At 59.6% G+C, this 27553-nt stretch overlaps 1 protein-coding gene across 1 annotated transcript; it reads left to right on the top strand.

The window, feature by feature from the left end:
• The first annotated feature begins 1194 nt into the window (after positions 1–1194).
• PDXK (pyridoxal kinase) lies at positions 1195–27420 on the top strand. Its single transcript, XM_061193851.1, has 11 exons — positions 1195–1447; positions 16856–16910; positions 20090–20194; positions 20814–20897; positions 21292–21338; positions 21960–22045; positions 23333–23378; positions 25526–25637; positions 26567–26703; positions 26872–26938; positions 27188–27420. The coding sequence occupies exons 1-11, from the start codon at positions 1361–1363 to the stop codon at positions 27298–27300; spliced, it is 939 nt and encodes a 312-aa protein (XP_061049834.1). The 5' UTR covers positions 1195–1360; the 3' UTR covers positions 27301–27420.
• The last annotated feature ends 133 nt before the right edge of the window (positions 27421–27553 follow it).

The raw sequence follows: 27553 nt of genomic DNA, 5'->3' as shown, positions 1-27553 counted from the left end.
AGGATGGTAACTTCAGGCTGAGCACAAGATCCCTGGATCACCCCCCCACCCCCGCCTTACCTCACCACCAACCAGAAGGAAGTCACACACCCTGCAGCCCTCACCCCAAACTTTTCCTATAAGACTTCTCCTTGAAAACCATGGAGGAGTTCAGAGTTTTGAGCACCAGCCACCCTGTTCTCCCTGTTGGGCTCTGCAATAAACCTTTCTTTGCCCCAAACTCCAACTTTTCCGTTTGTTTGGCCTCACTGTGCATGGGGCACAGGAACTTGCCTTCAGTAACAGGCTGGGCTCCCACCACGTGGGTTTGCCCTTGCCTGCAGGTTCTGAAAGAGGACATTGCACAGGGGTGGTGCGGTGTACACTGGCCAGGTGGCCAGGCCCAGAACACCCTGAGGCAGAGGGCCAGCCACGTGTCAGGGGTTGGGGAACTGGGCTCCTGGGGGTCCCCAAGGGTCTCACGGCATCGTGGAGGTGTCCGCCCTCCAGGCCTCTGCGGGGTAGTTTGGGTCCCCGCTAGCCGGGTAACACCGCGTGGATCAGGTCTGCGTGCCCTAGGCGGGGGCGCCCCCGTGGACAAGGTGGGCCTGGATCCTTGGTCCTGCGGGGCGGTCGTGGGGCTCGTGCGTCCTAGCGCTGGTCCGCGCGGTGGCCGCAGGGGCCATGGACCGCGCGGGGGTTCCAGGACCTGCAGGCCCTGGAGTGGGAACCAGGCACTGCGCGCCACGGGGCCCTAGGGAGGGCTCTCCCGGTAACTCCCAGCCCGGCCGCCCCTCTGCTGGCACCCCTGCCCGCGCCCACTCTCGGGGCGCCGCACCAGTGCGTTTCCTCTGTGGGAGTCCTTGTCGGACCGCCTCGTAGTCCAGCGGCGCCGGGAAGTGTGGGTTAGAGGCGTGGCGCAGGGCCAGGGGGCGGACCTCAGTGGAGTGAATGAATGGCCCGAGGAACCGAAGGATGAAGGGCGGCCGACGCTGCAGTGCCCTACGGGGTAAAATCGAAAGTGCAAGCCTGGTTTTGGAGGGTGGCCGCCCACGTGCCAGGAGCGCTGAGTGACGTGGCTGGGTCGCCCGGGCCGGGAGTGCGGTCTGCATTTTCCCTGTCCCCCGGGAGGGGCGGGCCGCGCACGGATGCCCCACCCCGGCCCCGCCCCCGGCCCGCCCCGGCGCAGCGCCGGACCCGCGGGTTTCCAGCCGCGCTGAGGTCAGAGGGAGGCGGCCTGTCGCCCGAGCGGAGCGCCTGCGCCGAGCGGGGCGGTAGCGGAGCAGAGCCAGAGCGTGGCCGGAGCCGAGCGGAGCGCAGCCCCAGCGCGCGGCGGAGACGCTGACCCCGCCCGGCCCCGCGCCGCCGCGGCAGGCCCGGCATGGAGGAGGAGTGCCGGGTGCTCTCCATTCAGAGCCACGTCGTCCGCGGCTACGTGGGCAACCGGGCGGCCACGTTCCCGCTGCAGGTACGCTTACGTAACCCGGCGGTGTCCCCGCGCCCGGCCGTGCGGGCCCGCGAAGGGGTGGCCGCAGCCGGGCCGCGTGACCTTGGCCGGGCAGCCCCAAGGGTCTGGAGCGCGGGGTGCCCGACGCGGGCGGGGGAGGCAGGCGCTTTGCCGGGGCGGGGCTCGGGGCAGCACTTGGACCTTGCGGGTGGGATGGGGCGGGGATGCGGGCCCTTGGTTAGAATGAAGCCCCCGGCGCGAGCGGTGCGCACCCACCGGCCCGACCCTGGGGACGAGAAAATGCGGCGTCGCGGCCGGAGACCCTGCGAAGGAGGGCGCTGGGTAGGCAGGTGTAGGCACTGCTCACCTGGTGGGCTCCCCATTCCGTCCCCGCCCCCTGTGGGTCAGGATGCTGGGAGGCAGGAGGAGGAGGAACCCCGCAGTGAGGCCCCGGGCGGCAAGGGTGGGCTCCATCCTGCGAGTGACCGTTCCGTGGAGGTGGTCGCCGGGCAGGGGATGGGGCGGAGAAGGCCTACCTGCCGGAGTTGGCTCTGGAGAAGAAAAGCCCAGCGGGCAGTTCGGGCCCGTGCAGGGTCTGGCTTTAGAAGCCGCTAGTTACACGTGTCAGCCTTTCCCTACTGGGGTGCCACGGGCTTCCTCCCGCCTCCCCCGCCTGTCCTGGGTCAGGGGCTCGCCGTCTCTCTGGCTCGTCAGCCGGCACCTGCTGCTTCCTGTCGCAGCCCCGAGGTTACGGTTGGGCGGCCCTTGGAGGGGCAGGGGGAGGCCCGGGTGCAGTGGGGTGTCATGCTGGGGTGTCAGCGTTGGGGTCCCTGGCACTTCCTTGCCCTGTGGGCTCAGGAGGAGGCTGGGCGTCCGGGCAAGGTGGTGGCTCTCTTGGACCAGTCACCTTTGGTCCATTGTCCCTGGGCCCCATCCCTGAGTAAGGAGCCGGTGTCGGGCCCCTGCTGTGTGTGCTAGGTCCCTGTTCTGGGCCCTCAAGGACGTGAAGGGCCCCCCACTCACAATGGCATGTGGGGTGCCGGCAGGCTGGAGGGACCCTGGGGAGGGTTGGAACCACCTCAGTAGAGATTGAGGGCCGATCTGAGGCTAGCATGCCCATCGCCCGAGGAGGAAGCAGTGGAATGAAGACTGAAGGTGGAAAGGTACAGGGGTTCAAGTCCAAGGGACCCGCCTGGCCGCCACTGATCTGTGAGCACCTGTGGAGATCATGTGAGGTCCTTGGCCCTCCTGTTCTGACCAGTGGGGCTGCAGACCGCAGGGGCAGTCAGGGTGCGCGCTTGCACCTGTCCGGAGGCCCCAGCTCTTCTTGGTCACTGATTGCTTGGGCAGGGCCAGTGCGGTGGGACGATGCTGGGGGGAAGCGCAGGGTCCCTGAAGCAGGGGCAGACGGGAAGGTGGAAACAGGCAGTTCCCCGGCAGATACCGGTGGCCGCCGCCCCCCACTGGGAGGGAGCATGAGGAGCCGCCCTTCCCAGAGGTGTGCAGAGGTGCGCAGAGGTGTGCAGAGGTGCGCGGGCCTCTGCTGGCTTCCCTGAGCCTCTGCTTCTCCCTCCTCCCCACCCGCCTGCGGCCACTCCCTTCTTTCTCTTTCCCCGGGGCAAACTGTTCCTCTGGTCACCTTGTTTCTGAATTTCCTGGCACTTAGCCTCAACTTCCACACCAAAATGTCCTTTTCCAGTTACTTGACGGGGTGCTTCTCCGGACCCCACCCACTTGGGGAAGTGCCTCTTAAGGACTGAACCTCGGTTCTTACCTGGGGTCTCCCCAGTGCCCAGCATCCAGCATCTTTACCTGTGGGCTTGAGAGACATAGGTAGGGGGCTGTCATCTCCCTCCTGTCATCCCTGGGGTGGGGGTGACACCTCTGCCTCTGATTTAATCCATCCTTGCACTTCCTTCTGTCTACTTAAAGAAAAACACACAACATGAGGCTTGTGAGTTTAAGTCCCCCCCCCCCCCCCCCCCCCCCCCGCGGACTTACTGAGGACTGTAGCCCGGGAGACAGCCTCTCAGGGCGCCGCTCTGAAGAGGTTGGGGAGAAACCAGTTTATATGTGATGTTTTTTGGCTGGGAAATACATGCAGTCAAGCATACATCTTGGTAGAAGGTTACTGCTAATCAGGAAGAACAGATATCTTAAGTTAATGATTTTAGTGCTTTTCTAATAAGTATACGAAGTTGCAGGAATTTGGCGTCATTGAAATTCTTTCTGAGATATGCATCTAACTATCATAGGGCCTGTTTACCTAAAGCACAGAGTGCCTCCCAGGTTTTTTTTTTTTATCCTGAATTCTTCAGGTGAGCGACTGAAGTGGGTTAGACTTAGGCTTGTATCAGTTGAACCGGAAGTGAGCCAGGCTCTTTGTTTTTCTTTGTTCACACTCCCCTGGAGGCTTAGGAGGCCCAGGAAGAGGGGCAGTTCTTTAGCCCGTGACCTTGAAGAAGCTACCTTCCGCCTTGAGCCCTCTGGTGCTCAGTTGCCTCATCTGTAGAATGGACACGACGCCTGCCTCACGTCATTTTTGGGCCAGGGAACATGGGGAGGGCGAACGTCTCTGGGAGATGCCTGGGAGGTGCTGGCTGCTGAATGAGGTGGCCCCAGTACCCAAGGGTGCTTTTCGTACCCCTCACTGTGCAGAAAGACCAGACAGGAAGGTGGTAGGGCTGGTGGCAGCAAGCGTGCCTGGCGCATCTCGGGGAGGCCAAGACCCCCATCAGGACTGGATGTGGGTTAGGGTTCCTTACCCATGTCCTTTGCCCTCATTACCTCCTCCTCCTAATTACAGAAATAAGACGTAGTCTTGGAGGATGGAAAGAGCTGAGGAGAGGGAGAAAGTCAGAGAGGGTGGCCCTCAAAACATGTTCCACCGAACCATGCCCACCTTGATGGTGGACTTCCAGCCTCTAGATTTGTGAGACAGTGAACTTTATTTTGCGGCTTGCGCACTAACACGGTCCCTGTTTGAGGTCCAGCTTGGGGCACACAGTTCAGCCCATGACAAGAACAATTTCCAGAGATTCCTTAGCTCGCTAACCACTGAGTGCTTCCTTGTCTGGAGTCCAGATTTCTCATGGGTCTTCCTCTTGCTTGGGCCCAGGCTGCGGAGCTCTTGTAAGCACTGCAGGATGCTCCATGGGGTCCCATGCAGGCATTTTGCTCCCCTCCCCACGTGTGAGCACTGCTGGATCAGGGAGAGGCAGGGAGATGGGTGGCGCTGGCCCGCAGACCCGGCTTGCACCCACCAGCCTTAGCCCAGGATGGGCTGGGGGGTGGGTGGAGCCTGGAAGTGGCCTCTCCCTGCACGGTTCCAGCCAGCCATCCCTTAACTCCCAGAGCTGTGCTGAGTGGGGAATATATTCTGAATTCAGCTGGAGACTCCAAAGGCGTGGTTATCCGCAGAGCTGAGTATGGGACGAGAACTTGGAAATGGCAAGAGAAGGTGGGGTCTGGCTGGGTCCCACAGACTTGGGGAGATGGGAAGATGCACTTGGGGGTGGAGAGGCCGCCTGGGGGGCTACCCGGTGCCCCTGGTGTTGGAGGTCCGACTCGGGGACCGTCAGTGCCTCCTGAGACTTTCTAAGCCTCGTCTGCACAGCGAGAACGGTCCCCTTGGCAATCAGATGGTGCCAGGCTCCCGGGACACTGCCCGGGGGCAGCTCTGCCGTGGTGGGGCGCAGTGCGGGCTGATCCGGGGGACCCCCACTCCCCGCTCCCAGGTGGACGTGGCCCAGAGTTGTCCCGGCTGGATGCCTGCGAGCCTGGGCTTCAGGACTCTGGTTCCCAAACCGCTTTTTGCCAGGTCCCCACAGCGCACTGGTGGGCAGCCTGCGAGCAGCTGCCTTCCCTGGGCAGAGGGGAACGTTATACAGAAGAGAAAGGACCAGAACCTTGACCCTGGTTGTGGATTTGTTTCTGGCCTCGAGTCCAGAGTCCACCTTAGGGGCCGAGAGGAGCATGGCGCTGTGACCAGCGACACAGCAGGTAGAGCCGTGGGCAAGATGATCCCGCGTTTGCAGTGAGCAAGGAAAGCGAGGGCGGGCTCGTGGTCTTCGCGCCCCCGTCCCTGGAGAGGGCGCTGCTGAGTCAAGGGCGTCAGGCCATGTGATGCATCTGGGGCGCCCTCCCTGCGCAGGGCCAGGGACCTCCCGCTGCTCAGGCCTTGATTCTGGGGAAAGAAAAGGGAAGGAGTGATGGACCCAGTGAGGCCTCCTCCCACCCCAAACGCTGGGGGGCTTGTTTCCTCCTGGAAGTAGAAAACCTCGCGTGCTTCCCTGCTGGGAGTGTGGGTCTCTGGATCCCCCGCGCGCGCGCGTTTGTGTACAGTCTACCAGGCCCATTGATCTAGCAGCTCCTCCCTTGTTTTTGCAGCCGCACAGACTCTCTTCTGCCCTGTTGCTTCCCATTTTGGTGAGAATCCAGCAGGTACACGAAGCTTTGGCTTATGTATGCGTTTCCCGGGGCGGCCACAACAAAGTGCCACAGACTGGGGGCTTAAAACCACAGATTTATTCTCCCGCAGCTCTAGGGGCCAGAAGTCTGAAATCAAGACGTTGGCGGGACTGCATCCCCTCCAGAGGCTGGAGGGGCGGGTCCTTCCTGCCTCCTCCAGCTTCTGGGGGCTCCGGGCACTCCTTAGCTTGTGGCAGCATCACTCCAATCCCTGCCTCCTGTCACATGTCCCCCTCCTGTGTGTCTCTTATAAGGACCTCTGTCATTGGGTGTATCTGGGTCCACCCAGATAATCCAGGATGATCTTATCTCGAGATGTTTAACTTGATTATGTCTTCAAGGACCATATTTCCAATTTGGTATGTGCGTGAGTCCCCAGCCAACATGTATTTTAAGGGCCACAGTTCAATCCACTGTAGGTTAGAAGGAGCCTGTTCGGAGAACTTTAAAAGTGGCACAAATTGGAGGTTTAATTAAAGGCCCAGAAGTTGACAAAACATCCCAAAGCTGTCCTTTTTGGGAAGGATGGCACCGGCGGGCATCAGGCTGCCTGTTCAGCTGCGGCTCTTGTGTCTGCCTCCAGGTGCTTCTCCAGCCAGGTGCTTCTCCGGCCGCCAGGTGCTTCTCCAGCCAGCAGCCGCTCTGCTGGGCGGACAAGCCCGTCTGAAGGTGTCCAGCCGGCTAGGTAGCTGCCTTCGGGCTGGCTCTGTGGTGCGCCCTTCCTTCTGAGGCTGTGTCTGGAGTTTGGCACTGCTGCTTTAGGCACATGTGACCTCTGTGGTAGGGGTCACCAGAGGCTCACGGTGCCTCCTTGAAGGGCCGTGCTGGGGGCAGGGACATTAAATTATAGAATTCTGTGACCTTGAGAATCTGACTTGGGACCTTAGCTCAGAACCCATTTAAACACCACGTCGCCAAGATGGGAAGGCAAGACCACAGGCGGCCCCGGAAGATGGTTTAGGGGGACATCTCAGTTTGGGGCCTGCAGAAATCCACTTCATTCTCTGAGTTTCCTGGCCCCTTGGTATAGAAGCAGAACTGAGACATCTAAGAGGGCTGGGTGGAGACTCTGTTTCTTTGTACAGGGACCCCAAAGCCAGGCCTGATTGCCCGCGGACTGGCTCAGACACCCCGCAGGAAGAGGCAGGCTGGTGGCAGTGGGTGTGCTGAGAGGCCCCTGGCCTGGAAACCTGGATACAGGCCCCTCCCTTGCCTAGTGACATGGCCACAGGAGCTGAGCAGAGGTAGACGGTCCTGGGGTGTTAGAAGCACATGTGCACGTGTGGACGACTCACCCCAGCGTCTCCTAGAGGCTCATGACTGGGTCCCAGGGAGGCGCTTCAGACCATAAGGAGCTTATTTCCAGCCTCTCACATTTAAGAACCCTCTGAGCCACAGGGTGGTCTTCTTCAGAGGGTGTATTGATTCGTGGTTAAAATACCTGGTCCTTTGGAAAATCTTTACATTTTTTCCTTAGAATTCCTGGGATAAAAATGACCTTTGCAGCAGAACTGCATTTGGAAGATACTGGAAGAATGTCACCTGCCCTTTAAAAGAAATAGGTTTTGCCTTCGCATCTTTCACGGTGACACATGCATTGGCAAACAGTGCAAGGGAGCCGACACCCAAAAGCACACCTCCCTCTGGCTCCGCTCAGGCCACCTAGCACTTCCTGGGGGGGATGCACTGGGGCTGGAACCCTGTGACCGCCCTCTGGGACGTTCTGTGCTCTGCAGGCCACATGGATCTGCTTGCTCCCCTCTGGCCTCTGGAAGTCCCCATCTCATCCACAGTGTGTCCCAGTCCTGGAACTTGGGTGTTGCTTCATTATTTCTCCGACCTTTTATTTTCCCAAGAAGGTCCAGAATTGCGTAATATCTTGATTTTCTAACTCTCTTAGTTTGGGACTGAGATTTCTGTTATTCTTCTTTGCCTGTCATGCAGAAAAGCAAGAACTTAATTGTCTGTGGTGTGTGGGTGTATGCATGTGCGTGAGCATATACGTGTGCATGCTCAGGGGTGGCTGTGTACGTGTGTGGACACCCGTGCAGTTGTGTTGTGCGGCATTGCTGTACTCTTCGTGGCACCCTGTCTTGTGCTGCAGTGACCGCCCCTCACAGGGACCTCTCTGGAAGGGGCGGAAGCGTCTGCGAGCAGGTGGCTTCCGGGGCTGCACGCAGCAGGGACCGTTGGCTGTGTGGCTCGTGGGCTTGGATGTCCCCTGGTGCTCAGCCACTCGGAGCTTCTGAAATAAGATCACAGAGTGATCCAGAAGAGTGACGCCGAGGAGTAGAATAAATGGAGTTTCTCAAGAAGCAGGGAAGGAGGTGTGCGGCCACGGGCCTTGGGCTGGTATCGCACGGTCAGCCGAGGAGGGGCAACTCCTCCCTCCCTGCTGACCCAGAGCTGCTCTCCTGTCCCCCGTCTGATCCCATTGCCGCTGGGAACTTGGGGCGAAAGCCCTTCTTTTATTTAGGGCTTTGCAGTGCAGCCCAGCTGAACGTGACGGGCTAGTGTGCGGGGCCTGGGAGCCGGGGCGGGTGCACTGTGCTGGGAGCAGGGCTGGGGCTGGGGTGATGGGGTCTGGGGCTGTGATGCTGAGGTGAGAGTGCCCATGGGGTGCAGGTGGCCTTGGGACTTAAGGCTGCTTTGGGGGACACAGGGCTGTTTCCAGGAGGAGCTCCCGTTGGAGACTAGAGGTTGGGGGTTGAGCTGAGAGGTAGGGCAGACCAGGGATGGGTGGCGTGAGGGACGCCAGGCACCCAGCCCTGAGGCTAATCAGGCCGATCACAGGCATGGGGCTTTCTTGTGTCCCCTCTTTCCTAAAGCTGATTTCCTAGGAGAGTGACTAAAGGTCTTGCAAAACAAGCCACAGTGAGGGTTTCTGAAGATGGCGAAGTGGCCGCTCTCGCTGCCGAGCACTGGCCCTGGAGGAACCAGGGGGGTCTGAGCGCCCCCGCCTCTGCCGTCTGCGTGCTCTGCTGAGTTAAGGACCCGGTCTCACGGTGTCCGCCTGGCTGTCAGCAGCGGGTTGATGATGCAGCAGCTAGGCGGGCAGCCGGGAGCACATATCCCCCCGAGGCCGCGGGATCCGAGCATGGCTCCCCGCCCCCCAGCACGTGTAGCTGCCCTCGGGGAGGGATGCTCTGCCCGCAGAGGTGGACAGGGGTCTGCGTGGGGCGGGAGGCAGGGGCCTGTGTGGATGGCGCCTTTGGCGTCCCTGCTGTTTGTGGCCGGACGCCTCCGGAGCATCTCGCCGTGCTCTCCCCCCTGTCCCCGGGTGCTCCTGCGCATCGGTCGTTGGGGTCTCCCCTGCCCCGGCAGGGGGGTGGGAAGCTGGAGCGTGGGGTTGAGAGCAGCGCCTGACGCCGGGACCTCGCCCAATTGCCTCGATTTTGCCTGTGCATCTCGGTGGGCCTCCCGGGTCTGAGACTGCGTCCCCGGCGTTAGCTGTGCTCGCGTGGTCGCGTGCGGACTTGCACGAACCCAGTGGGCAGCAGGCCGGCTGGGTGTGGTGCTTCTCGGCTGAGGCTCTAGTTCTTTCTGCTCTCGGAGCCTGAGGCCCGGCTTTGGCCCCCCGCCGGCATCCCGAGGCCCACGGGTCCCGGTTGGCGGGGAGCTCAAACTCCTAAAATCCCCTCAAGTCCAGGGGCTCCAGCAGAGGCAGAGGAGGCAAGGTTTCCAGCAGGGGCTTGGGGCCAAGAGACCTTTTTCTACACTGAGGAGGGGAGCTCACAGAGGCCAGAGGCGACAGAGCTTTTGGGGCTTCAGAAAGCGGCGTGGAATTCACAGGCGGTGGGACGTGCAGCCTGGGGTCTGGGCTTCATCCCACGGCAGCCCTCGAAGGTTGGGGGTCACCGAGGTGCATCTGGGGCCCCAGCGCCAGGGGAATATGGCGGCACAGAGGCTCCCGGGATGGGAGTGAGGACTTGAAACAGGCCCTCTTGGGCCATCTCCACAGAGAATTCCAGGAGCATCTGCCCCTGGCTGGCGCCGGGCTGGGGACGGTGGAGGAGGGGGATACACCGGAGGGGGGGGGGAGGGGGGAGGGGAGAGGCCAGAAGGGGTGTTTCTCCTTATCTCGTGAGGCCTCACTTCCCCTCCCCTCCCCTCCCCGCGCTGAACAAGTCAGTTCTTCCTCTTTTTTCTTAAAATGAGTCTTATTGCTGGTAAATGGTGAAAATGGCAGGGGTGGGGCAGGGCCAGTGTCCCCGGTGTGAGTAATGCCACCGGCTGACCACCAGCTGCCAAGCTGAGTGGGAAGGCAGGCTTGTTGGTTCCAGAGCCTAGGATGCGGCCACAGCAGCGAGTGAGCCTTGCCGTGAAATGCAGTAACTGATGGAGGGGTGTGAGCTGGGATAGTTACCAGACCTGCTGATGTCAATATAATTGACATCAGCGTGAGCGTTATGGCTGCACAGTTGCATCGCTCCTCAAGGGGCCTCCGAGTTCAGGGCCAGCAGTGCACGGTGTCTTCTCGTTCAGAGCACGCCGACTTCCTCTTCCGCCCCAGCCAGAGAACTCTGCTTTGCTTTTTTTTAATTGAAGCATAGTTGATTTACGATATTGTGTTAGTTTCAGGTGTACAGCACAGTGACTCGGTTATACATATATGTTCTTTCAGATTATTTTCCATTATAGTCTATTACAAGATATTGGGTATAGTTACCTGTGTTATACAGTAAATCCTTGTGGTTTATCTGTTTTATATGTAGTGACGTGTTCCCATATTCCTAATTTATCCCTTCCCCGCCTTCCTTTCCCCTTCTCTAACCATACATTTGTTTCCTGTGTCCGTGAGTCTATTTCTGGTTTTGTATTATTTTTTAGTATCCATATATATGTGATATTATCTAATACTTGTCTTTCTCTGTCTGACTTCACTTAGTATGATAATCTCTAGAGCCATCCCCATTGCTTCAAATGGCAGTGTTTCATTCTTTTTTATGTCTGAGTAATATTCCAGTGTGTGTGTGTGCATAAATAAGCTCTAAGAGAACAAAAAACTTACTTTGTTCAACTCTATTTCACAAGACCTAGAAAAGTGCCCAGCACTGGGTAGGCTCCTAATAAATCTGAGTTAAGTAGAAGAATGAATGAATGAATGAATATATATACACACACCACATCTTTTTTTTTTTTTAAACATCTTTATTGAAGTATAATTGCTTTACAATGGTGTGTTAGTTTCTGCTTTATAACAAAGTGAATCAGTTATACATATACATATGTTCCCATATGTCTTCCCTCTTGCATCTCCCTCCCTCCCACCCTCCCCATCCCACCCCTCTAGGTGGTCACAAAGCACCGAGCTGATCTCCCTGTGCTATGCGGCTGCTTCCCACTAGCTATCTATTGTACATTTGGTAGCGTATATATGTCCATGACACTCTCTCACCCTGTCACATCTCACCACATCTTCTTGAACCAGTCGTCTCTTGATGGACACTTAGGTTGCTTCTGTTGACGAAAAATTAATCCGTCAATCTAAGAAAGAAATGGAAAATCTTATTCAAACCAAATTTGAGGATTATAACCCAGGAAGAGCATCTCAGAAAGCTCTGAGACCTGTTAGGCCTGTTAGAAGTCAAGGCACAGTTACATAAGTTTTTGGAGACAGCTGGGCATCAAATGTCATATTATTGACAGTTTACATGATCCATGTGACCCCTTAAAGATCAAGAAGGAATGTTATCTTTTAAGGAATTGTAGATGCCGGGAGAATGTCGCTCTTTATGGGTGAGCAGGTATTTCTGCCGACGGGGAGGTTTGTAGATGCAGATATACGATGCAAAGTGCAGGGAGAGAGGAGGCCAGAGGGCAGAGGACATTTTTTTTATGTTTAAATTTTTCTTGTCTTGCCATAAAATATGAATTTTATTTCACACTTCCGTATCTTGGCTATTGTAGATAGTGCTGCTGTAAACATTGGGGTGCATGTATCTTTTCGGATTAGAGTTTTCGTCTTTTCTGGCTTTATACCCAGGACTGGAATTGCTGGATCATATGGCAACTCTATTTTTCGTTCTTTAAGGACCCTTCATACTGTTCTCCATAGTTACTGCACCAATATACATTCCCACCAACAGTGTAGGAGGGTTCCCTTTTCTCCACACCCTCTCCAGCATTTATTATTTGTAGACTTTTTAATTATGGCCGTTCTTTTTTTTTTTTCTTTTTTTTTTGGCTGTGTTGGGTCTTCATTGCTGTGCGCAGGCTTTCTCTAGTTGCGGTGAGTGGAGGCTACTCTTTGTCGCGGTGTGCGGGCTTCTCATTGTCGTGGCCTCTCTTGTTGCAGAGCACGGGCTCCAGGAACGCAGGCTTCAGTAGTTGTGGCACGTGGGCTCAGTAGTTGTGGCTTGCGGGCTCTAGAGCTCAGGCTCAGCAGCTGTGGCGCACGGGCTTAGTCGCTCCACGGCATGTGGGATCTTCCCGGGCCAGGGCTCGAACCCGTGTCCCTTGCATTGGCAGGTGGATTCCCAACCACTGCGCCACCAGGGAAGCCCTAATGATGGCCATTCTGACCCATGTGAGGTAGTACCTCATTGTACTTTTGATTTGCATTTCTCTAATAATTTGCAATGTTGAGCATATTTTCATGTGCTTGTTGGCCGTTTGTATGTTTTCTTTGGAGAAATGGCTATTTAGGTCTCCTCATTTTCTGTTTGGCTTTTTTTTTTTTTGCTATTCAGCTGTGTGAGCTGTTGGTGTATTTTGGAAGTTAAGCCCTTGTTGGTCGCATCGTTTGCAAATGTTTTTCCCATCCTGTAGGTTGTGTTTTTGGTTTGTTGATGGTTTCCGTTGCTGTGCAAAAGCATTTAAGTTTGATTAGGTCCCATTTGTTTATTTTTGCTTTTATTTCTTTTGTCTCGGGAGAAGAGAACTCTGCTCCTAAAGGGTGCGTGTGAGTAGACTGGACTCTCCTGGAGGTTCCACCCACACTTGATGGGGTTGTGCAAGGGTGAGCCAGGGGTGAGCTAGGGGAGACAGAACTGGGCGTCTTGACAGCTGATTGATTTCCTTTGCTATTGTCACTTCTCTTGCTTAATAACGGTTTGTTCCTGCATTCTTTTGTTCCCTTAAGATCATTAATTGCTGAGACCTGTTCAGGGGCAAGCACTGTGACCAGGCTTAGGTCACAACATGGCTTAGACCAGAAGTGGCTTCTCTTGTGTCAAGAAAGCCATGCCTGGTCCTCTTCCTCCTGGGACCCCCCCCCCACCCTATCTGTCTACGGCTGGGACTTAAAGCTGAGGGGGCGGGGGGATGTGTAGGGCTGTGTAGTGCGGGTGCTGGGAACAACGGAAAGACCACAGCTGCTTCTGGGGGCCCCCCTTCTGCAGATGAAGAGCGGTGCTGGGGTAGAGTGACCAGCAGGGGCAGGACCCTCCCCGTCTCCCAGTCTCTCCCCCTCAGTGCTCAGTCGGGAGCCCCTGGCTGAGCAGGGATGTGATGTCCGGGGTCGCAGCCCCAGATCCCAGAGCTGAGCGCAAAAGGTGGGGGCGGGTGTTGAGCTGAAGACTAGGTTTTAACAACAGGCATCTCCTTTTTCTGGGGTCCAGGGGCTCCCATGTTGGAGCCTGGCCCTGTGCCCTGTCTTCCTGCTGCATCCCCCGGCCCTGCCCTCACACTAGCCTGTGATGCCAATTCATAAGCTGCTGGTAGGTGAAATGCAGATGCCAGCCCAGGGGCTTAGCGCTATCATTTAAAAGCAGAGAATAGTGGCTTCGAATGTGCCGGCTCTAAAGGATTAATTATCTCTGCATCCAGAAGCAGTGGAGCAGGATATTTTGACAGGATTTTCAGGATGTGTGTCATCGTTGCTTCAAATCTTGTTTCTTTGAAGTTGATTAGAATTTAGGGACCTGGAATACTGCAAGCTCTGTCTAGGAGGCCATGAAATCTGGCAAGTAAAGTTGCAAAGTGGCAATTTTAAGTTTCTAGTTTAAGAAGACTGTTGATTTTTGCTTTATTACTTTACATCCTCATAGTACTGGCTTGAAATTTTTAGAAAGACTTTGAAATACACGTCATAAGCGTGTAGCTCCACGTGTTCACAAAGGGAGCGCGCCTGGGTAACCACTGCCCCCGTGGAGAGCTGGGGTGTGGTCCTCGTCTGCGCCCAGGGCCCCCCGAGTCACTACCCTCACCGCCCGGAGAGACGCTCTCCTGGTGGCCAGGGAGCTTTGCCTGTTTGCGATATTGAGGTGAGACCTGAAGGTTGGTTGGTGTTGTTCAGGTGAAGGAGGGAGGGAGGGTTTGGGAAGTCACTGGTGCACGGGCAGGCGTGGACGGCCAGGGCAAGGTGGCCGACGATGGGGCCCCTGGGGCAGCCACGGCCCTGGGTTTCCATGCTCTCTCCCCGACCTCCGTCTCCCACACTCTTTCTCTCCGAGAGGTTCTGCAGGTGGGGGCCCCGCTCTCACCTGCATCCCCTCCGCAGGTGCTGAGATTCTCAGTTACCTGGGCTGTGCAGTGTCTGTTTCCAGAGTTGGTGGAATTGCTCACCTGCTGCGTCTCCTCCTTTTCTCTGTCCTTGAGAATCAGTTATAAAAGGGTCCCTTGTTCTCATTTTTGTGGTTTCCAGGAGGGAGAGGGCCCGAAGGTCAGGGGCCATGTCTCGCTGGGAGTCCCGGCCAGTGAGACTCCCATCTCACTGGGAGTCCCCGGTGGGCGGCATCTCCTCCTGCATCAGTGAGCTCAGCGGTTGAGCTCAGGGGCCGGCCCCACTTCCCACCCCGCAGGGCACCGTCTCCTGCTTCCCCCGGTGGCTGCCAGCTTCCCGGGCTTGTGTGGCTCCTTTGGTGGGGTCTCTGGTGGCCCGTGTGGAAGTGAACTTCCCAGCTGAGACCCGGCTGGGGGTGGGGAGAGGACGGAGGGGACTGGGCACCAGGGCCGGGGTGTGGAGCGGGGCGCGCGTGAGACCGATGTGTGTGTCCAATGAGCGAATACCCATCGGGCCCTGCTCTGTGCCGCGCGTCCCAAAGGACAGAGTCACAGCCTCCCTGGGGGGGGGGAGGGCAGGAGCGGCGTAGAGGTGGGAGGGGCGAGTCCAGGAGAGGAGGAGGGACCCGTCCGGGCAGGTGCCAGGGTGGCTCAGCGCCAGCCCCTGGGGAGCCGTGTGCGAGGTGGGGAGGGGGCCGGCGGGGGTGCCCTCCCCTCAGGGAGGGCGGTGGGAAGTGGTGGGTCGCGTGGGAGGTTCCGAGGGGCCGCGCTGGTGGCCTGGGGTGGGGGCAGGGGCGGGAGCAGACGCACGGGAGGCAGAGGTGCCAGGGCCGCCGCCCGCGCTTTCCAGGCGCGCCTGATCCTGGTGGACGACGTGGGCTTCAGCTCAGCCCCTCCCCAGAACCCGTGGGTGGGAAGACCCTCCCCCAGCGGTGGCGCCCACGGGAGGCTCGGCTCCCGGCAGGCAGCGAATCCGACATGAATCCCCGTCCTGAGGCGGTGTCGGCCGGGGTGGCGGCTCCAGGGTCAGGCTGGCCCTGAGCTTGTTTGGACTGAGTGGGAAGGCGGCCGTGGTCAGAGCCCGCGCACGAGCCCCTTGCCTCACCGGGGTGGGGGGACACGAAAGAAGGCCTGAGTTGGTCACCTGTGCTCTGCCCCTCGGGGGTGGCCGCCTGGTGCCGCAGGACGCGGCCGGGCCCTGGGTGCCGCTCACGCTGGGTGGACTCCTGGGTGTCTGGCCTCGCCCGGGTGGGTGGTGCCTCCCGGCTGTACCCTGAGCACAGGGCCCTGCACAGGGGTCTTGGTGCCGTGCTGGCCACGTTCCTTGGGCAGCTGGGGTGGCCGGCCATGTGGAGCGATGCAGTAGGCGCTCTGAGAGGCGGGGAGGGGACCACACAGCGGGGCCCTCATCCCGGGTCTGCCCACGGCGATGGCGGCGGGGCCATCCTGGAAGAGGCTGGTGGGGCCTGGCGGGGGTCCTGGGCCCTGATGCCCACCACCTCTGAGGGCCGAGGGGCAAGCGGGCCCCAAAGGGAATGTGACTTTGTGCCCCCGAGGGATCTGCGGTGTCCTGTACCTCAGTTCACCCGAAGGAACCAAGACCTATTCAATGCAGAAAAATAGGAAAGTAGAGATAAGCACAAGGAAAAGCCACTGTGGGACTTTCCGTGTCACGAGTGCACAGCTGTCGGCCTCGACTTGTGGAGACGTCCGGCCGTTTTAGACACAACCTTTTGTCCCCTTCATTAAGAAGGGGGGCTTCTACTTCATAAACTTGACTTTAGCTCCGTGCTGGCTTTACCTTTTCTCCAGTCACCTGCTCTGACTGCTGGAAATGAACTTTCTAGACCTTGTGTTCGGGCTCTCTCGGCACCAGAGCGCCACCCCTCCCCCCGCTTAACCGCTCTGCCCCCGGTGCCTCTGGAGAGGCTGGTGGCCCAGGTGACCTGAGCCGGGACCGCATGAGGCTGGCCCTCTGGGGTGGGGTTCCTCCCTTGTCCGGGAGCGGGTCTGTGGCTGCGATCGTTTAGGACCTTTGGCTCAGGGCTGGGTGCCTTCTTTCTCCCCAGCTGGCACGTGACGATGCAGGGGCTACAAGCCAGGCTCCCAGGGAGGGACTGGGGGCCCTTGGCCTTGCCCCCGCATTGGGCTGGGGGCCGGAACATAGACGGCCTCACTGCCCTCTTTGTGTCCCAACAGATGGATGCCTTGCTGGTCTCTCTGAGCACTTTCATTTGGTGGCATTTCCAGAAGTGATGTGCTGAGTTCCAACGGGCGGGCAGTGGCCTCTGAGCCCCGGCCCTTCAGGGGTGCCTGCTCCCCAACATGTTTCCCGTCACCTCCACGCACATCACTGGAAGTGCGGGTGCTGAGGCTGACCTGGGGAGACCCCCCCCTCCTGTCCTCCGCATCGGGGACTCTCCAGCCTGCCCCAGGCTGTGTCAGCCACCTGCCGTGGGTCCCTAGAAGCCCACCAGCTCTCTTACACCCGCTCCTTCTCTGTCCGTCTTGCAGGTTTTGGGGTTTGAGGTCGACGCAGTGAACTCTGTCCAGTTTTCAAACCACACAGGTAAGGCGTCGGCCTCAGCGGTCCTCACAGAGCTGAGTGTGGGCGTAGGAAGTGGTCCCTTAGAAATCGGGGGCCACTCCTCACCTTACAGACGGGAAATGGAGCCGGGGGTGTGGTCCTGGCCGAGGCTGCGCAGCACATGCAGACGGGGGTCGGGGGGCCTGGGTTTGCCGGCTGCGTGTTTAAATCAGCGTGGCTGCTTTGGAGTTGGATGACCTGGCGGGTGACATGACCTCTCGGCCCCCTGCTTTCCTCCGTGAACCAAGGGTGGTGATCCTCGTACCTGCTCTGGACCCCTCCACCTGGGTGACACTGGACTGGGAGGAGAGCAGATCCCAACTTTCTCTTAAAAGCCAGAGCCTCGGGGAGCTCGTGTGTGTGTCTCTTCGTGCACGGGGACCCCAAGGATTTCTGTGCACAGAAAGCTGTGTGATTGCTGCCTCGGGTTCGTGAGGGTCACAGCCCTTGGAAAGCCCCCAAGGTGTCAGGCGAGGGCCCTGGGCTCCCCACCCCCATGGCCTCAGAGCTGCCCTGACCTGGGATCCCTGAGCTAATGCTGGCAGGGGGACAAAGCCTCTCAGTTCTTGGAAACATCCCCACATCCCTTCTTTGAAATTACTCTGAACCCTGACGGAATCTCAGAGCACAGAAGGTCCCAGAAACTGCTGGCAGAGTGCCGACCAGATACGCGGAAGGGTGCTTGCTTCCCCTCAGCCCGATTCTTCCGGGTGGGGTTCTTGGAAGGGAGGGGGTGTTACAAGTCATCAGTTGAGGAGGAACTACACTGAATTCAGATGAAAAGGCTACAGTTCCCACTAAGAATCCTTTCCTGCTTTTGCTTTCAGAGTGCTGGGCACAGTGACATTTGGACACGTCCCCAAAAGTTGTCAATCCAGTGAACCTCCTCAGAGCTTATGGGTTTTACTGGCTGTTTTAACTACCCTCTTTTTTTTTTTTTTTTTTTTTAAAGTAAAAGAGCCAAGTTGGCTTAGACATTAGATGATGATCCCCCCCCCCACACCCGCCCCCAGCTCCAGGGCAGCGCTGGGCTCTGAAGCAGCAGCCAGTGTTCTGTGGCTGCTCCTTTAGCAAGAGTTTCCTGTTACCCAAGATCCGAGCCCTTGGACGGGCGGCTGGAAGAAACTGGACGGGGCTGGAGGTTGGTGGGTGGGGCAGGGCCAGCCTTCCAGGGACGTAGGGTTTGGGGTGTGACCTGCTGCCAGGCCTGGTGGTGACCCCCTGGGGGAGCAGGACCAGGTGCCTGCAGCAGACGTGCAGGGAGGAGCTGGGTCCCTCGGCGTCACCTGCTCGGCCTCTGCGGAGTTTGTTTTTTCATCTGTAAACTGTAAATTGGGTGGGTTGGACAGAGGACCAGAGTGCCCCTGTGTTTCAGAAGGGTCTCCTGAGTTTGGAGAGGAGAGGCTGGGTTGGGGGGGTGGGCAGTAAAAGGAGTGGGCCCGAACCTTCTCATCATGTTAGGAAGCTGGCCCGCCGGGCGGGGGTTGACCGATGCTTGAGACCTGGCGGGGGCTGACTGCACATCACGGGCTGCACTGTGTCCCCTCAATTCACGTGTCAGAGTCCTAACTCCCAGAACCTCCGATGTGATAGGGTCTTTAAAGAGGCAGTTAAAAGGTACATGAGGTCATTGGTGTGCCCCTACTCCAATCTGATCGGTGCCCATGGAGGAGATTAGGACACAGACACATGCCCAGAGGGACAACCACGTGAGGATGCAGGAGAAGCCAGCCGTGGAGCTCTCAGAGCAACCAGCCCTGCGACACCGTGATCCCGGCCTCCGGCCTCCAGAACTGTGGGAGCCCCTGTGGTTCTTGGTCACAGCAGCCCTAGGACAAGAGAGCAGTACATGTGCAATGGAGTCAAACCGCACGGTGTTGGGAATTCCCTGGCGGTCCAGTGGTTAGGACTCGGCGCTTTCACCGCTGAGGGCCCCGTTTCAATCCCTGGTCAGGGAACTGAGATCCCGCAAGCCACGTAGCGCAGCCAAAAAAAAAAAAAAGAAAAAGAAAAAACCACCATGTCTGGAATGATGTTCGGAAAACCAAGGGGCAGGAAGGGCCGTTGTTCCTCCCACCTGGGCCGGTGGGATTTTGTGGCAGCAACACCTGCGGGACACAGCCAGAGGCTGCCGGCTCTTAGCAGACACCTGAGCCTTGGGGGACAGGCCTGCGAGAGGTGGGTCACCTCGCCTCGGTGGACCCTCCTTGCCTCTGGCCCTCCCGACTGGTTAATGGGCGTCCACCAGAGGCCGCGCCGTCCTGGAGAACTGCTGACAGGTGTTGTCGGGTGTTGGCCCCTCTGCGGCAGGAGAGCCCTCGCCCCACGTGCACAGAGGGTGCCGCGGCCCCTTCTCCAGGCCCACAGCCCAGCCGGTGCGGGACCTGCAGGACAACACCCGAGACGGCAGGGAGGGTCTGGGGCTGTGGCCGGGATCTGCTTCCCGTGGTCTGTACTCGACTTTGCTGTCATAGAAATCAGCCCTCCGGAGGCTTTTACTTATGTGCTTAGGAACCCATCCGTTTGAGTGGTCCCTCTTGGCGTAAGGGCTGCCAGGATGGACTTGCCGTGGGCGGACTGCGGGGTGTCCCTGGCGGGGTGCGCCCGCCCCGAGTGACCTCGAGAGGGCCCCCTGCCTGCGCCGTGGGCGCTTCACCCGGGTGCCTGTCGGGTCAGGAACCCGGGCCGCATCCTCTTTCTAGTTCACATTTGGCTCTTGGTCAGGATTTGGCCCGAGACTTGGATCAGTTGCAACTCATCTTGGATGGAGGTGGGGATGCGAGGAGCCCCTACCTGCCAGGGTGCGCAGGTAACAGTCTTCAAGCAACTCAGCCTGGATGGGGGACGTGCACAGGAGAGGCTGGCAAAGCCAGGGACCGTGACACGATGGGGACGCTCCCAGGTGCCCCGCCGAGGACAGGGAGAAGTTTCGCAGCCCTGTGTCCCGTCTGTCGGTGCAATGCAGGCTGCACAGGTGTCCTCAGGCGGCCTGCAGAGCTGGGCCCTCGCTGCACGGGTGGGAGGGTGGACCCCGGACTCAGTAATAACAACCCCAGAACGTGTCGGAGCCAGATGTGCTTTCGGGGGGGGACCTGCCGAGGGCCGTGTCACCCGCGTGCCCCACGCGTCAGGGCCTGCGTGTTCTGCTCTCCCCCCACCAGGCTACTCGCACTGGAAGGGCCAAGTGCTGAACTCGGATGAGCTCCACGAGCTGTACGACGGGCTGAAGCTGAACGACGTGAACAAGTATGACTACGTGCTCACGGGTGAGGCCCAGGGGAGGGGGTGCCGGAACCGGGGCCTGGCTCCCACCTGGGGTGGGCTGGGGAGGCCCAGAGCACCCCTGACCTGGGCTGCTCCCTGGTCCCTGCCTCCCTCGAGGAGGGATGGTCCTGCCATCAGGAACTCAGTGGGGCCCTAGTGACTGCCACATCCAGGTAGCATGACCTTGAGGGTCCTGGCTGTGCCACGTCTCCATACTGGGGTTTCCATGCCCATGGCGGGGGACAGGTGGGGTGTTGGGAAGGGGTCTGGGACAAAAACACCCAGATAAGTAACACGCTGCCACCTGGTGTGTTGGTTTCATTTACAAACCCACATGGTTGCGTTTATTTATATACGTGGTTAGAAGTGAACATGCTGATTCTGGAAAATGGAAAAGAGGAAGGAGAACATTCCTCGTACACCCACGGCTTCTCCCTTTCATGTAAAAGTTAACGTTTCTTCTGGGAAATGCCCGGTGTCCCCTGGTGTCTGCAGTTGTGGGGAGCACTTGTCTTGGCCCCGGCCGCAGGGTCTGGGCACTGCCTGCCATTCTCTGGGCAGATGGGCTTGATGGCACTGTTTCCGTGGTTGGGTGACGAGAGTTCTCTGTCCCTCCCAAAGGTTACACGCGAGACAAGTCCTTCCTGGCCACGGTGGTGGACATCGTGCAGGAGCTGAAGCAGCAGAACTCCAGGCTCGTGTACGGTAGGTGCCGGGAGCCCCGGGAATGGGCAGCTCAGCCTCCTCCCTTCTGGGCGCCCCATCTTCACGTTCTGCTCCTCCCAGCACGTGGGCTCTGTAGCAGCTGGGCCTCTGGGGACGAGAGCCTCACAGGCGTCCTCACGGTGAACCTGGCGTCTGTCTGGGGCGGGTGAGAGAAGCCGGTGACACAGGGCTGTGATTGGTGTCAGGGTGGGGTGAGGGACTCCCCAGGTGGGGCCCGGACAGCAAAATGCAAAATGCCAGGTAAGGAGGTAAATGAGGACGGGAGGCCATGCTTTTCCCATTTTAGTTGCGCGTGTGAAACTTAACAAGTCAGACGTGGGGCGCTCCTCTCAGCGCCGCCGCTTTTGCTGATAAGATGCCCTTTGTCCCACAGTGTGCGACCCCGTGATGGGAGACAAGTGGAACGGAGAAGGCTCCATGGTTAGTGCTTCCCCGCGTTGGGGTGCGGGCCGTGGGGCTGTTGACAGCAGCACTCTGAAAGTGTCTGCCTGGGCGAGACACTGCTCTCGGGCCAGAGACACGTCCTTGTCCCTTGTCGGGAAGGAGGGGCCGGGGCTGGCAGAAGAGGTTTCCGCGCAGGGCCCCAGAGGAGGTATTTCAGGGCCGTGCATCCCTGTTGCAGCTCAAGCAGCCGCAGATGATTTGCAAAGAACGAACGTGGCCGTTTTCTAATCGAATTTCAGGTGTGGACACTGAGCTTTGAATTTCCTCTAATTTCCACGTGTCACAAAATACTGTTTTTCTTTTGACTTTCCCCCCAACCATTTAAAAACATAAAAGTCACTCTCAGCCCACCAGCCACACACCAACAGACTGTGGGCCTGGGTTCCCGACGCCGATGTGGGTTGAGCGGGCGGTGTCATCACACGGATACGGTGGAAAGCCACTAGTGGGGACCTGACCCGGATCGTCAGGGTGGAAGGGCTGCCCCAGCCCTGCCTCGGGACCCCTTGGAGCCTTGGGGTCCCCACAGCACGAGCCGCCCTGGCCTCCCTCCCTCACCCCTCATGCGTCAGCCTGTTCCTGTCTTTTTTCCCGCAGTACGTCCCCGAGGACCTCCTTCCGGTTTACAGAGAGAAGGTCGTGCCGGTTGCAGACATCATCACCCCCAACCAGTTTGAGGCTGAGTAAGTCAAGTCATTTGAATCGGCTGGAGCAGTCAGACCCACCCCCCATGCCCGTGGGGAGAGTGACAGGGACCCTGCTGGAGAGCCCCAGTCTGCGGGGCAGGGAGCTGCCAGCCCACCTGAGTGCCAGGGCGGGCACTGGTTGTCAGCAGCCGTGGGCACTCATTTCCCCCCGACTCCCTGTGGTCACGCCGGTCCCCAAGCAGCAAGAGCCTCTGGGGACAGAAGGGGGCAGAGGCGCTGTGGCAAAGCCGGGGGTGCACGTGCCTGACACGGGCGATGGGACGGGGAGCCCACGCCAGCTGACGCGGGCCACTGCCCCAGAGCTCTGAAACCCACATCCCAAATGTCTGCACGAGGTTACAAGGACTGTGCCTGCCCCGCTGCCCAGCGCCATGTTTCCAGGGGCCTTTCTTGGATGCCCGCCCCGCCCCCCCCCCCGATGGACAGGAGAGCTGGGCACCCAGGGAGTTGAGGCGCGGCTCCTGGGGCCTCGGGGCATGAGCGCTGTGGTGGGTCTGTCCCCATCGCATTCGGCTCTGTTAAGCCAGCAGTGATAATCCCTCCGGCCCCAGGGCCGCCCTATAAAGTAGGGATGGGGCCCCTGGACTCTTGGGGGCCCGGGGTTCCCTAACCTGGGCCTGTCAATGCTGGGGGTGGCGGCTCACCCAGAGGTCCCTAACCTGGGCCTGTCGATGCCGGGGGTGACGGCTCAGCCGGAGGTCCCTGATGGTTGGTGGTCAAGAACGTAGTGCACTGAGATTTGCAGCTGTTTGCGAGGACGCTGGCTGCCCTCGGTGGCACCGTGTGCTGTGCCCGTGCACGGCCGTCCTTCCCTGTTGTTATGTGTAAACGTTTACCACGATCTGGAACTTCACCCCACTCCCATGATGTGTGAGTCCCTTTTTATTTCTTAAATTTATTTTTATTTATTTTATTATTTATTTGGTTACGCTGGGTCTTAGTTGCGGCCCGCGGGCTCCTTAGTTGTGCCATGCGCAGGCTTAGTTGCGGCACCCATGTGGGATCTGGTTCCCTGACCAGGGATCGAACCCGGGCCCCCTACATTGGGAGTGCGGAGTCTTACCCACTGTGCCACCAGGGAAGTCCTGTGAGTCCCCTTTCAAACTGACTCTTGACTGGTCCCCAGACACGGTGGCCGCCTGGTCCGCGATGGCGGACAGATGCCAGCCAGTTCCCTGTGGGGCAGGAGGGGTCACCAGTGCACCGTATGTAGCCCTGGGGCTCTTACAGGCGATGGCTCAGCTGTGCTTGTCTGCCTTCCAGGTTGCTGAGCGGGAGAAAGATCCACAGCCAGGAAGAAGCCTTAGAGGTAAGGAGGCCTTCCCGTACCTGGCGTGGGACAGGCAGCCCTGCTCATGGTGGGAGGGGACAGCCACACGCCCTCCAGCATAGGAGATGGGCACCTGTGTGGCCAGCATTTGGCTTCCCATCAGCCAGCCACCCGAGGCCCGGGGAGCCTTCGTAAATTCCGTTTCGGCCCCTTGGTTGGTCACCTGCAGCTTAGTGCCTGCTGGGTCTGGGTTCACCCGCGGCTCGCCACAGCTGTCTCTGAATGAGCGTCCGGGGCCATCGCAAAGTGCCGCAGACGGGGTGGCTCAGAGCAGCAGAGGTTTGCTCTCATAGTTTCAGAGGCCAGAAGTCCAGAATGGCCGGCTGGCCCGTGCTCTGTCAGAAGCCTGTAGGAAGAATCCTCTCCTGCCCCACCCTCTGGAGGCGGCTGGCAGTCCTTGGTGCTCCCGGGCTTGTGGGCATCACCCCAGGCTCTGTGTGCGTATGCGGGGTGTGTCTGCGTGCACGTGTGAGAGTGCGTGTGGGGTGTGTGCGTGTGTGTGTGTGTGTGTGAGTGGGAGGATTTCTTGCACGGAATGGACCCGTATCTTTGGGGGCTGGCTGGGCGTTTCTGGAGTCCACAAGTCAGGATTCCGGACGGGAAGGGCGGGCTGGGCCTCTCGGGCAGGAGCTGACACCGCAGCCCTGGGCGAGATTTCTTCAAAGCTCTTTTCAACCTTCTCTCGGCACTGGCTGAGGGTCCATAGGTCTGCTGGGATTTAGCCTTAGGTGGGGTCTACCACCCCTGCGCTGCATGTCCAGAGCACCAGGGGCTGCCAGGGCCTCACACCTTCCGCGTCTGGGCCTCTTCAGAGGCCGAGCTCCCTTCACGGTCCAGGAAACACACACTTGGAGGAGCCAGGTCCCTGGGTCAGAGCTGGCGGCGGCCAGTCGTGGTCACACCTGGGCCCGTGGGGCTGTGTGTCTGTTTCCCCCAGAGGCGGAGGGCTCACTGGGGCAGGAGAGCAGGCTGGGAGGACCCCCCGCTTCCCTGCTCTGAGGGCCTTGCTCTGAGCTGGCACAGCGGTTGGTGGGTCTCAGAGCCAGGTGACCCTGGGGCAGGAAAGAAGCAGGGCCGCGGGCACAGTGACCCCATCTCTACACACCCGCCCAGCTTGGGAACCAGAGGAAACTCATGGTACCCAGTGCAGGGTGGGTGCTGGGTTGGTGGCACGCCTCGTGTGTGTGTGGGGCGGCGTGCGTGGGATGTGTGTGCGTGCGTGTGGTGGAGGGGGTGTGTGTGCTTGCGCTTGGGGCATGTGCACGCGTTGTGTGTGTGCGTGTGGCGTGTGGGAGTACACGTACGCGCGTGTGTGTGCTGGGGGTATACGCCTGCGTGCAGTGTGTGCGCATGTGTGGGGTCTTTGGGTGTGTGTGTGTGCACACGTGTGTGAGTGTGTGGCCGGGGACAGCCTGTGCTCGCAGGGCGTGTTCACAGGCACTTCTCTGATGCATTAGCACGAGGAAAACGGGACCACCTATGGCTGTTTAAAAAAAAAAGCCACCCAAAGCGATGTCTGTTCCTCGATACCCCGTGACCCTCTGGCCGGTTACCTCCCTAGCCTGCAGGCCCCGGGCCGATGAGGGGAGGGTTAGTGGTGGCGTCGCCTCCTGCCTGATACGAGGCCCCCCACCTCCCACCCCTCCTGAGCCCCAGTTCACCCCAGTGACCATTTTGCCCCGGCGTGCTGCCGGGGAGGGGGCAGTAGACGTTTGTCGAATGGATAAAGGAGGGCATAGTTTCCCAGGATGGACAGCGTGGAAGCGCCCATCGCTTGGCGGTTGCCAGGCACGGCTCCTGCCGCCCCGGAGCCCAGGCGAGAGGAGACGGTGGCCTGGCTGGTTGGCTCCTTCCTCCGGGGTTCGGGCACAGGCGGGGTGCAGGGTGGGACCGATAGACGTGCACCCCTGGACTTGAGGCTGAAGGAAACTGGGACGGCTGTGGCCTGGCAGAGCTGTCACTGCCGGGCAGGGGCGGGGCCCAGGGTGTGGCTCCCCTTAGCGGCCGCTGCCCCATCCAGGCAGACTCTGTAAGAAGCTGAGGGGCGGTGGGAGACGGGGCGAGGGCCGCCAGGGCCCCGTCTCGGGTGGCCAAGGGGCGGCTGATGCGCTCCCCGTGTCCGGCAGGTGATGGACGTGCTGCACTCGATGGGCCCCGACACGGTGGTCATCACCAGCTCGGACCTGCCGTCCCCGAGGGGCAGCAACTACTTGATCGCGCTGGGGAGCCAGAGGACACGTAAGTCCCCGCCCGGCGCTGGGCTCCCTCCCGTCTTCCTGCCGCGCGTCCCTTCGAGGCTTCCGAGGTTTGGGTTCAATGGAAAGAAAATCAAGCCTGACTCGGCAGGTGGCCAGTCTCCTCAACTCCCGACACCTCCAAGAAAGATCAGACTGAAAACAGAACCAGGAGAGGTTTCCGTGAAGCGGGGTGCGGTGAGCGTGGGGTGCTGACTGCTCCCCCCACGGTCACCACGCAGGTGTCTGTGACCGTGCTGGCAGCACACGGATGACATCCCGTCTTTCGGGCTCGGGGGTCACGTGGACCAGCCCAGCTGGAGCCCGGCTCCCGGGGAACCAGGTGTCCCCAGGCCTGCCTCCCCCCATCCCCCCCACCTCAGAGCTGATGCCGACATCGCTGGGAGGACCGTTCACGCTCTGCTGTGTCAGTCGTTTAATTATGCTGATGCCGCAGCGTAAAATGACACAGAAGGCTGGGGTCACACCCGCTGCCCCAGAGAGCCGTCCCAGGTGTACCTGTCACCACCCCCTCTGTGTCTGTGCAAAAGGACACTTACACACCCAGATACACTCACAGATGCACGTGCGTCCACACACACTCACGCCCATGCACGCACCCCAACCTCAGTGAGTGAGCACGGCCCCTCCAGCTCTACCTCCACCCCCGTGGCTCCCATCACACATCATCGCACGTTCCGGCCCCTCGTCTTCAGGCTGCGTGGTGTCCCCCAGGCCGCCCTGACCCTGTGGCCCTCCGGGGCTCCAGTCTCTCACTTTCTCACTTGGGACGGGCAGCCACTGGGGGGCATGGGCGATCCCTGCAGGCTGAGCCCCCTGACGCTGTGCAGGGGAGGGCAAGCCGGTTCCCGGGCCGCGGGGCCTCTGCCGGCTGAGGGTCTGGGGTCCCAGCTGCCGTACGCTTCCCCCCAGGGACCCCCGACGGCTCCGTCGTGACACAGCGCATCCGCATGGAGATGCGCAAGGTGGACGCAGTCTTCGTGGGCACCGGGGACCTCTTTGCCGCCATGCTGTTGGCGTGGACGCACAAGCACCCCAACAATCTCAAGGTCAGTGGGGCGCAAACGGGAGAACGTGTTAAGAGCTGGAGTCCGCCGGGCCCAGGCCCAGGAGGGGTCCTGAGCCAGATGAAAAGGGAGGGCTTTGCTGAGGATGGCAGTGGGCGTCCATCCGGGCGGCCCGGGGGCGGGGGGCTCAGCGTCCGCGCCTCCCCGCAGGTGGCCTGTGAGAAGACCGTGTCGGCCATGCATCATGTGCTGCAGCGGACCATCAAGTGTGCAGAAGGTACCCCCTCACGGGCTGGCAGGGGCGCGGCGCTGCATCGTGAACCGGGCTGTGGCCCCCGCCGTCTCCCTGGCGTTGGCCTTTAGGGCTGGGGCAGGGGGCAGCGTTGCGGAGCTCCCTGCTGAGATGGGAACTCAGTGGTGACCCAGAGCATTGGGGGCCCTCACGAAGGCGAGGGAAGGAGGAGGCAGATTCGGGATAACTTCCGCTGCCTCCGTTCCCATCACTAATGCTCTGCCTGTTCTGCAGCCAGGGCTGGGGAAGGACTGAAGCCCAGCCCGGCCCAGCTGGAGCTCAGGATGGTCCAGAGCAAGAAGGACATCGAGAACCCGGAGATCGTCGTCCAAGCCACGGTGCTGTGAGGGCCGCGCGAACCCGCCTCCTTAACGCCCAGCGTTAGGTGTCTCCGTTTCCGTCCTTGTGAAAAATGTAATGTCTGCCTTAGAGCTGTGACCGAAACTTGATATTTTTTTCTTCTTTCATGAGTGTCCAGCATCCACTGGTCTTCATTGTGAAAATGTGCTGGTCGTGCTTTTTAAAAATAACAAAGCGATCACAGAAATTTGTAATTCGGGACCCCAGCTCCCCTCCCACAAGGCTCCTGGAAAACCAGCT

Source organism: Eubalaena glacialis, chromosome 6 (assembly GCF_028564815.1).
Source record: "Eubalaena glacialis isolate mEubGla1 chromosome 6, mEubGla1.1.hap2.+ XY, whole genome shotgun sequence".
Lineage (NCBI taxonomy): Eukaryota > Metazoa > Chordata > Mammalia > Artiodactyla > Balaenidae > Eubalaena > Eubalaena glacialis.
This window is presented reverse-complemented; position numbering and strand designations above follow the sequence as displayed.